Source organism: Xiphophorus maculatus, chromosome 23 (genome assembly GCF_002775205.1).
Source record: "Xiphophorus maculatus strain JP 163 A chromosome 23, X_maculatus-5.0-male, whole genome shotgun sequence".
NCBI classification, from domain to species: Eukaryota; Metazoa; Chordata; class Actinopteri; order Cyprinodontiformes; family Poeciliidae; genus Xiphophorus; species Xiphophorus maculatus.
The window spans coordinates 17,654,321-17,665,359 of NC_036465.1; the positions used below are offsets into that span (position 1 = coordinate 17,654,321).

Below are 11,039 nucleotides of genomic sequence, written 5' to 3' on the forward strand. Positions count from 1 at the left end.
TACAGGACGTATTTCCCTTAGCCGCTACAGTGCATCATGGGAGATGTAGTTCATAGTGTTGGCGTTTCCTCCTTTTAGTTTTCATTATTTCACGGATTATTCAACCACATTTTTGAAGGAAACCAAATTCCTTTAAGTTTAGATCTGAATTAATGCGCTTTAAATTTATTTTGAATTCAGATAAAAAAACTGAATTATCTGAATAATTCAGATAATTCTAACACAAGTTATTATTTTTGAATCAATTTTAAACAATCTTCAGTCCGTGTTTAGGAAGCACCAGAACACTGCAATTTAGTCTGTGCCTGCTATTTGTGTGTTTTGGTGTTGGCCTTTGTCCTCTCCAGGGTGTATCCTCAAAACATAGTTCCCAGCTTCTCCACAATTCTGCAAGAATAGCTGGGTATAGACAATGGAGTAATGCTCTTAAGTCTGAACGAAAGTTTGGGACAGAGTGAGAAATTCAATAGAGGAAGATCTAGAGTACCACCACAAAACATCCAAGTCACTGAGCTGGAGAAGGAGTATCTCCGGCTTGGTCAAACCCTAAACATTTATTATCTCAGAACGCTTTTGACTTCTGGTCTGGGTTCCATCACCTTTCTCTCTTGGCTGAAAAAATCATCAACTTTGGTTAAAAAAACATTGGTACTTTGATCCTGGAAAACTGTAAACATAAAAATTTATCTTTCTGAAAGAGAGCATTGCAGTAACAAACACAAGGCAAAAGAATTTTAAAAAGGTGTGCCGGACTTTAGAAAAGAATTGGATCAACATTTGAAGTCAGAGGAGTTTGTTGCCACATCCAATTAGCTAGCCATTAGGAAAAAAAAAATAAGATTTTACTTTTCAGAACCCATTACTTACTTTTCAGAAGAGAGTACATTGCAAATTAACAATAAAAAACATCTTGAAGCTAATGTCAAGCTCTCAGGGGAGACTGAGAGCTGGGAGGCATGAACCTCGACTTCCAGATGGAGCAGTACGTCTACAAGAGGAAAAGCGACGGTATTTATATCATTAACCTTTTTAATGAATCAAGTCCACAGACTGATTAATGCCACCTAAAGTAGTTTTCAAATCTTAGTTTAAAAAAAAAAAGTGAAGTGCATGCACGAGTTTGTTCAAGAACAGATTACAATATCACCCCACAAGCTAAAAAATAAGCTTACTCTTGTTATCCTTTAGGTACATTTTCAGCTTTGTGGCGTTTGCTCACCTTTTTTGCTCTTGCTAAAAAGAAATAAAAAAAATCTCCTACTCCTGAGCCAGACAATCAACAAACCACCCAGTCAAACAATCCAATCAGAGAGCTGCTGGGAAAGCTGGTCTCCTCTCTCTCAGGTGTGTTTGGATAAACATGTGACCCTTATTTCTCTGATTAGTTTGGGGAGAAAATAAAGCCAGCTGGGCAGAGGACATGCCAGGCTGGGAGAGATGGTTGTGAGCTGCAAACTGAAAGAGCCCCATTCATCAGAAAAGGAGGAAAGGCAAACAGACTGGATTCCAAATTCAATGTCAGTGCTCAGTGGGTCTCACCAAGTTTGATTTCAACACCTTCCACAATCCTTCTTTTTTCCTTTTTAACCTCACTAACACATACAATTATACTCAGCTCAGCCAGACAAGATGGCTGAATTGGTTTGTATTTTCAGTGTCAAAAGGATAGACTGAGGAACAACAATTTATACAATTTGCTGTGTCACGTTTTTATAGCTCAATTTTATTCAAGCACTGATGCAAAACAGGTAGTAAGTCTAGTGAAGCAGAAACAACAAAAAAGAAGCTGAAGATTTCCCTTTGCTTTAACAGCAAGAGGCCACAAAATAACAGATACATTTATGCAGGTTAGCCCAGGAAATAAATCTGCATTCCGGGTGTTTAGCATCGCTCATCTGTGGTCTCTTTGCAAGTAATTACCTGATACTTCCACCAGTGAAATCTGCTTACCGCAGCCTGCCATTCCAGCCACCTGAGTAAATTTATAAAACAGGTTTAAATAAAACACTTGCACAGATGTGTGAACACTTAGATCATTTCATAACAGAACCAGTGGACAAAAAGCACACAAACTCATGCACCGTCTGATTTCACTGTGGGATCCTTGTAGTATTTAATTCCAGATGACTGGAAAGAAGGTTGTAATGAAGTGTTGCCGCTGGCCTCGCTGGCCAGGTGCTGCTTCAACTCCATGAGAGCCAAGTTAAACATATGCATGGAGTGCTCCAGGTCTGGATCTGAGAGAGGATCACAACTGAGCTCCAACCTGGAAGCAGCTGATGAGTGGATGTTGAAATTCCTAGAAAGGGTAAACTCTTTATGATCTTTCAACTCTGATTAAAAGATAAGCATGAATGTTTGTTTCTGAACTGCTAATTTTCTGACATTAAAGGATGTCTTTATATAGTAAATCACACACTATTATCTCATAATCACACAAACTTTACAAGGCTTTTTGCAAATTAAACTCCAAGAATACATTATATTATTTTTATCTAGATGTTAGGAGGATACACTATTCTCAACTACAGAGACAATTAGTACTTGCCAGAAAGTCCAACATCTAGTTCACTGTGCTGTCAGGATGCTAGAAGCCTCCATTGCCAGTTTCCATCTGATCTTGTCAAAGGTTTTTAAGAAATTTGCATTTTTCTCATTTGAATGGGTTCTATTTTTTTCCAGTTTTTTTTATGACTGTGCTTTGTCATTTTGCCACATTGCAAATTTACAGAGGCGTGGAGTCAGTGAGTCTGTTTGCCCTTTGTACACAGCATCCATCATTACTATTGATTGGACGGTTTAATGAGTTTTCAAGATATAGTGACTGGTAAGTGAAATTCTTAACAAGGTTTCCTTGAGCTGGAACTTGGGTCAGGGGGAAATGTCTCTACGATGCCTCAGGTTTGCTGGTTTCTCACCCCATTCATGGGAGAACTGTGCCCTTCATACAGGAGGGGTACTCCAACCTCTATTTCTCTGTCTTTGCTGCAGGTCTGGTATCACCTGATTTCTTCTGCTCCAAAACATGCAGTCTCACCTGCTTGGAGGGACTTGATGTTGAGTTGAGAGGCGGCGCCATGTGCACGGTGATTCCTTGTTTGGGCCGCAACCTAGGAGCTCACACCTCTGGCAGTGGTATTTACAACAAAGTGCTATCTTTCTTAGGCACAATTTTGAAAAATAAAGTACATTTTTCATTAGATTTTTTTGTAGTAGGCTTGACAAAAAGAAGAAATAACTGCCAACAATTGGAACAAGACTCGACACTGTACATAACATGGAGACAAAAAGTCGAACAGAAATGAGGGAAAGCTTTTGATTCTATGCTGAGAAATAAAAATTAAAAAGAAGCACTTCCACCCAGACTCACTCAGATTAGTAGAGAGAGGGAGTAATGTCCAGGCTTACGGGCAGGGCCTTCTAGATTAGAAAGGGGTTAGTGTTCACAGTGTGGGGGAGCAGCCGTATTCAGTAACACTAATGATTCCTTTTGCCAAAACTAACATCTGGTGAAGACTAACACAGAGCAGCAGCAGGAGCTGCAGGCAGATATAAAGATTATATTAGAAACGTGTTGACTTTATAAAGTACGCCTAAGTTCATTTGAGTCTTTAGAGGAAGGTTTTGAACTAAACTTGGAGAAAGGAGCTTTCTTCACCTTTAATGTGAAACATATCTTTTACATTTTGACTCTAAACCAGTCAAAGCTGTTTAGAGCAAAATGTATATTTACCCACTCAACTTTACTAACATTCTCCATTCTCTAGCTACTTGAAAAGACATTGCTTGTAGTAAGTATCTTTACATGTGAACTAATATGTTTTATATCAGACTAACTAATTGTGAAAAAACTGACATGTAATGGATCAAAAGTGAAAAATCAGTCAGTTTAATCTAACTTTGCACACTGGTCTCATTAGTGACATCAATGAGAGCAACTGGCATGGCTACTGACTTCCTCTGAGTCACGCCGTTTCCATACGTATACTACTGAGGTTTTCAAGAATATCTGTCACTTCCCACATTTTAGTCTTGCATCAGACAAACAAATATTTATTGAAATAAATGACAAAAAAACAAAAACGAACATTTATATATTTAGCATTTGTTTTTTCAGTCTCCCAGAAGGTGTTAGAATGAGGTTGTTTTTTTCTAAAAATACTTTTATTACAACATTCTTGGTAAATGCTGGAGTTCTTAGTATGCTAAGGCTATTTTGGAGATATGTTAATGTGTAACAGGACAAGAAAATAGTGAATGTGAGTGAGTACATGCTTGAGGTCAGTATTTTTGCTTTTGTGGTGTTAGAGCTGAGTGATATTATTGCTAACATACCAAAAACAGATACAGCTGCTAAAGACTGAGAGATCGTTTCTTACTTCAAAACTTTCCACATCATATTTTCAGGTCATCATATTTTTAGGTAAAGAAAAAGGAAATGAAAATCTAGAAGGAATGAAAAATAGATAGGAAATTTTGGAACAAACCTTTTTGACACAAATGCACATGTTTGAGTCACATCCAAAACAAGAAGCACTTCCATATATGTACAACGATAAATGTGTGAATGTGTGTGTGTGTGTGAATGCGTGTAAAGCTCTTTGGAGTCCTATGGACTTGATAAATAGTTATACAAGCACAAGTCATTTACCAATTTATGAATGATATACAGACCGAAGCACTACATGTATCTTATAGTAATTACAGATTATGTTTCTAAAACATTTTTTGTGGAGTATGTCAGATTGATGTGTGGCTGTTTTCTGCTTAAAACAGAAACTACTGCAAAGATGGGTTATATTAGAACCATGACGTTTGACATGAAATGCAAATGCTGTGTTTTTGCCTTGATTTTTGCAACTGTGTTCAGAGTGTCTCAGTCTAGAAAAAAAGTGCATAAGTAAACATAATGGTATAAAACTTAAAGTGCACAACTATGATTTTGCTTTTCTCTTTTCAGGTTTGACATGCCTCAGACTTGGACTCTCCACACCAAAGATGCCGCCTCAACTGCTAAAAAACATGTCCAACCGCAGCTGTGCTCTCTTTGGGACACGGGCCCATACCTCCTCTGGTTTCCAAACAACCTCCATACCCACAGGTCCTAATATCAACATTTGCAGGGGATGATGTTTTACCTTCCAGTGTGTTTGCCAAATGCTATCTTCAACAGATCAATCATTATGTGGGCATAAGCAATGTATCGGTTCAGTAACCCTGAGGTGCTAGAAAGGTTTTAGAAAGTATATGTATTAGAACATATCAAAACAGAAATGTGCAAAAATACAGGTCTTATGCAAATTTTAAATATACATTGAACTTAAGATATGAGGCTCTGTATCATGCTACATGCCAGAATATTTGAGGTTAAGGTTTTCCAAAAACGCTTTAAATTTTCAATGCATTTTAGTGTATTTCATTTATCTTTATATTACCTATTAGCCAATACCTTGTGCACTCTGAGAAATAAGCCTTTTCACATCAGTTACATTTTTAATATCTTTGTAAAATAACAACAGTGGTAAGATAAAATGGGCCATAAATGTCTCACAGTGTAATAGATGTCAAGCTAAAGACTATATTCACTTTTTTAGGCTCATACGATGATAGTATGAGCTTAAATTTAAATGTGACCATAAGCCGCATCCATCAAACACTACAAAACTTTGTTTTGCTCAAGCTTTTGAAGGCAAATGTTAGAAAACAATACCATAATGTTTATTTTAACAATTGCTTCAGTATTAATTACCTTTTAACTTTCACATTCAACTGCAATGACAGTCTTTAATTCACTTCAAATACTCAAAGCTTTTCCTATCATAGTTCAAACATAGTCACTGCTGAACCTACATAAAGGTAGAAAGTTTGAAGTAATGTCAACAGGATGTGCTTCCTTTTACTTTAGTTTGTATGAGATACAGGATGTTTTATCTCAGTAGAAATTAATTGGCTATATGAGTACCTCTAAAAATATATTTTTAAAGCTTTGATCTTAGCAGAAATAGTTAAACAAAGACAAATAAAAGCAGCTGTGAAATGTTTACTAATGTAATGTCCAAATTGAAAAGTGTAGTTACAACAAATCCAACACTAATTCTTCAAAGTGTTGGATTTACATATAATCCATATAAATTTACTTCTATGTTTTCTGTATTTAAAGCAATGTAAGCAAGGTGTGCATTCATGTTTGCTATTATTTTCACATTCTGACGTTTTTTTTATAGTTTTGTTTATACCTTATTTCAGCTAGTTTGACAGGACCTGCTGTCAAGTTAGCAGCAGTTTGACAGCTGCTAGTTGTGAGTAATGATTTTCCTCAGTTCCTTTCTGGGTTTGACCACTGTCTCATTCCATGCAGAACCTAAAACCTGTCCAGAAATGTCTTGCTTCCTTTGTTTTTTTCTGTTTATTTGCTTTGTGTCAAATGTCTCATAACAAATGTATTAGAAACTCAAGAACACATTAAAATAGAATAGATTTGTCTCTCAAAGTGTAGTATCAAAATGAACACAATAAAAAGAGTATAAAACCTAAAAAGTGTTACTAGAACAAATTCCCTCCATCCCAGTCAAAATCAATCTGCAGCACTGTAAAGGGCTTCACAGAGGAGATGTTGTGGAGCAATAACTCCACTCATGAGCTGCAGCTGAAGCTCTGCAGTCCCGCTGCGCTCTGTGGACCCTCGAGGTGATTTGTAAAGTGCTTCTTTTACGCCTGCTCAGAGATGTTATCAGAGGCCAGGGAGTCTGCTCTGTCTCTCTGCTCAGGTCTGCCACCCCCATAAAACAGCAGGAATAGTAGGAACGTGTTTGTGACTGCTGTGGAGCAAAGTGGGGAACAGTGTTCGGGATTGTGGCTTTGGGGCCCAACAGCCACCCGAAGAACCAACTTTCCCCCAGCAGGTATTTTGTGAGTGGAGGTCTTTTTCTGTAGATTCTCTGTCTGACACGAATACACCCAAGAGGGAAACATTTCTAATGCAATTTGTGGAGATTGGACTGGATTTTTTTAACATGACCTTGAAGGAGCATAGGTGGAAGAAAATGTTTAAATGCTCAAATTCTAAAGGCAATAAAAACAGTTTTTACATGGAACAGAGCAAAATGTTGAAATATCTACATTGCTTAATTGTGTAAACACTTAAACACTTGATGTAAAGTCTGGATGAACACCTGGATACAGCAGCAATACCTCTATGTGGCTTGTGTGATTTTTTTGAGGCAGGGGGCCTCATGTTTTCTCAGTGGGCCAGTCAGGCAAATGGGCGGGGTTGATTAGTCCTCTAGGAAAAGTGAAATGCTTTCATTTAGGCTGGCACAGTTTGGGGAGTCAGCGAGGATGAAGGTGCATTTTTGGCTTTAGGAAGGTTATGAATTGCTCAGCCCCAACTCAAGTGTAACAGGAGACGATTGCAGCATCTATTGAGAGGATATTTTCTTACAGCAAAAATGATTTACTGACGACATACAAAATATCGGCAAGTTTCATTGATTTAAACCATGGCAACAACAACCCTGACTGGTTTCTCAGTGATGAGCCTGCTGAGCCTTGGCTACATGAGCTGGGATCTGATGAGCCCCAATCAGGTGGAAAACGAGCCTGACCAAACTTTCAATGACAGGTCTCCTGTCCAGCAACCTCCTCATATAATCTTTATCATGACAGATGACCAGGGCTTCAACGACATTGGCTATCACAGCTCTGACATTAGGACACCTGTACTGGATAAACTGGCTGCAGATGGTGTGAAGCTGGAGAATTATTATGTTCAGCCCATCTGTACACCGTCCCGAAGTCAACTCATCACCGGCAGGTAGAGTGTTTTATCTATTAGTTCTCTAATTTTTATTCACCTGAAACAAACAGAGATTTTTATTTCATATGTAAACATCTGTCAGATGTTTCTATTTACTTTCAAATGTCATTCTAAAAAATAAAATGGTTCAAATTGATATTAAAATGTATGAATGTGTGTTTCAAATAGAATGCATAGATTTGCAATTGCACGTTTTTCTATAAGAGTAAAAGCAGTTTTTATTGAAGACAAGGATAACCTCAATTCTTATCAAGTGCAGCTCAGTGATGTATTTGATGTACTGTCATGGTTTCCACAAATGTCCACTGAGCAAAGAGATTTCCTCATAACTATAAATTATTAATATCTGTGCACTAGTTGATGAATCTTTCAAAAAAAAATTATTAAGTCTTCTTTTCTTAAAATGCTAAAATAGCAGCTGTGTTTGTAATATACCACTAAATTTAACATTTCTGTGGAGCTCTTTATATGGTCTTTCTCTGCCAAGGGAAGCAATGATCAGTTTATCAGCTCTGATCTGTTTCCATTATGATTTTTACAGGCAGATAAATAGTTTGTCTCATTGTTTTAGTGTAGATTTAACACTGCACCTTAAAGATTTTGTCAGTTGTTTAGGGTTGTAAACAGATTACATTGGTTTAAAATGCAAAAAAAAAAAAAAAAAAAAAACCCAAGGAAAAGCAGGAACCTTTTCACATGTTTTCTTGAAGTGAAAAGATAAAGTCCAGTAGCTTTGTGAAGTGACAGAGCAACACACAATACACAAAGTAGCTTCTGTACCATTTCTGACCTACTGTTAAACCTATCAGAATATCATGATCAGTTTCATGAGAATATGGAGCATAATGTATTTACCTCTTTCAGTCCATTAAAAAACAACTATGCCAAAAATGAGAGTTAATTTTTTTGTTTGTTTTTGATTGCTGTGGCGCAAACAAAGCATCTGCTGCACCTACAGGAAAGCAAAATGTGCACAGTGTATTTCTTACACCTTATGTATGTGAGCTGCCAGTTCTTATAACTCTCTCCCTAAGAACTTGGCCTGAACTTTGTTACTTATTTCATCTTGATGTATGAACATAAAATGGTCGAGGTTGGAATCTGGGAACTCTGAACTCTATTTTCTATCTCCGTCTGTCACTATCATTTTACAGTGTTTTGGATCTCCTTCACATTGATAACAAACTTCTTCCTTTCTGATTGCCTTCTTATTGTCTATCTCTACAGGTACCAAATTCATACCGGCCTTCAGCACTCCATCATCCGTCCACGCCAACCCAACTGCCTGCCCTTCAACCAGGTCACCCTCCCTCAGAGACTTCAGCAGCTCGGCTATTCAACCCACATGGTTGGCAAGTGGCACCTGGGTTTCTACAAGAAGGAGTGCTTGCCCACGAGACGAGGCTTTGACACATATTTGGGCTCTCTGACGGGCAGCATGAACTACTACACATATGAGTCCTGTGATGGCCCCAGGCTTTGCGGGTTTGATCTCCATGAGGGCGAGTTGGTTGCCTGGAGACACAGGGGTAAATACTCCACACATCTGTACACTCAGAGAGTTCGCAAGATCCTAGCGGCCCATGATCCTCTGTCCAAGCCACTCTTCATCTTCCTGTCCTTTCAAGCTGTTCACACACCTCTGCAGTGTCCTCAGGAATACATCCACCCATATAAGGAGCTGGAGAACGTTGCACGTAGGAAGTACGCCGCAATGGTCTCCATTGTAGATGAAGCTGTTCGCAACATAACGTATGCTCTCCGCAAGTATGGATACTATCAAAACAGCGTCCTAATTTTCTCCACTGATAATGGTGGCCAGCCTTTGTCTGGGGGCAGCAATTGGCCACTTCGAGGACGTAAAGGTACTTACTGGGAGGGTGGTGTCCGAGGTTTAGGGTTTGTCCATAGCCCTCTCTTGAGGAAGAAAAGGAGGGTTAGTAAAGCACTTGTACACATTACTGACTGGTATCCCACATTGGTTGGGTTGGCAGGTGGCAATGAGTCCCTGACTGAGGGGGTTGATGGGTACAATGTCTGGGAGGCCATCAGTGAAGGAAAAGAGTCACCCAGATTTGAGATACTCCACAATATTGATCCTTTGTACAACTATGCACGCAATGGATCCCTGCAGAAAGGATTTGGGATTTGGAATACCGCAATTCAGGCCTCCATACGAGCAGGAGACTGGAAACTTCTGACCGGAGACCCTGGTTATGGAGATTGGATCCCACCTCCTATTCTTCCAGGTTTTCCTAGGGAATATTGGAACCTGGAGAGACACATTAAACCTCGCAAATCTGTGTGGCTCTTTAATGTTTCCGGAGATCCCTATGAACGTTTTGACCTGTCTGAACAGAGGCCAGATGTTGTGAAGGAGCTCTTAGCCAGACTGGTGTACTACAACAGGACGGCAGTACCCGTAAGGTATCCCTCAGAGGACCCACAGGCAGACCCCCAACTAAATGGTGGAGCCTGGGGTCCCTGGATGGGAGATGAAGAGGAGGAGAACTGGGATACTGTTTACAAGAAAGAAAACATGGAATGGAAAAGAAAGTTTAAGATGTTCAAAAGCAAGTCAATTTTTAGAAGACTCAACACAAGGATGATGTCTAACAAAATATAGAAGCAAAAAACTGAAGTAAAAACCGAAAATATAACGGAAATCATCAAGGATGATGTCTAATAAAGTATAATAAAGTAGGTCAAGATCAAGACATTTTAAATGCGGATTCACAATAAGAGAGAAGATACTGCTGCAGTGGACCAAATCCTCTGATCCAGTTATATACATTTGGGTTTAAACATAAACCTACAATATGCACTTAATCGTAAGAGACTAAGACTTAAAACTGAGGTACGAAACTTTTATAAAAAAATGTTTAATGCATATTTATTAAAATTGTCACTATGTGCTGACAATATGAGAGATAAGCCATGAAAGAAACAAGCTCTTCCACTTCCTCCTAGTGCTATTATTTCCACTCTTATTCAGAAACAACCAATCAAAGCAAGGAGAAGCATCTTAGTGCTGTCAGTCAACCTTGTGTATGCGCTGCTTAATGTGCTAATGGCATCAGCAGTGGCCATGCTAAGGGCATGAACATTTGTGGCATGCTCTGCTGATGGGGAGGAGCTGTCACATAGCAGAGAGGAAGGGGGAGACTGTGAGCAGCACATACACAAGCTTGATTGCCAGTGCTAAGATTCTCTTCCTGGCTGT

The 11,039-nt window shown here is 38.8% G+C and overlaps 1 protein-coding gene across 1 annotated transcript; it reads left to right on the forward strand.

Annotated features, from left to right (window-relative positions):
• Positions 1-7,353: 7,353 nt before the first annotated feature.
• On the forward strand, positions 7,354-10,776 carry LOC102233204 (arylsulfatase I). The gene is made up of 2 exons (XM_005795300.2): positions 7,354-7,813; positions 9,044-10,776. The coding sequence occupies exons 1-2, from the start codon at positions 7,500-7,502 to the stop codon at positions 10,440-10,442; spliced, it is 1,713 nt and encodes a 570-aa protein (XP_005795357.1). The 5' UTR covers positions 7,354-7,499; the 3' UTR covers positions 10,443-10,776.
• The last annotated feature ends 263 nt before the right edge of the window (positions 10,777-11,039 follow it).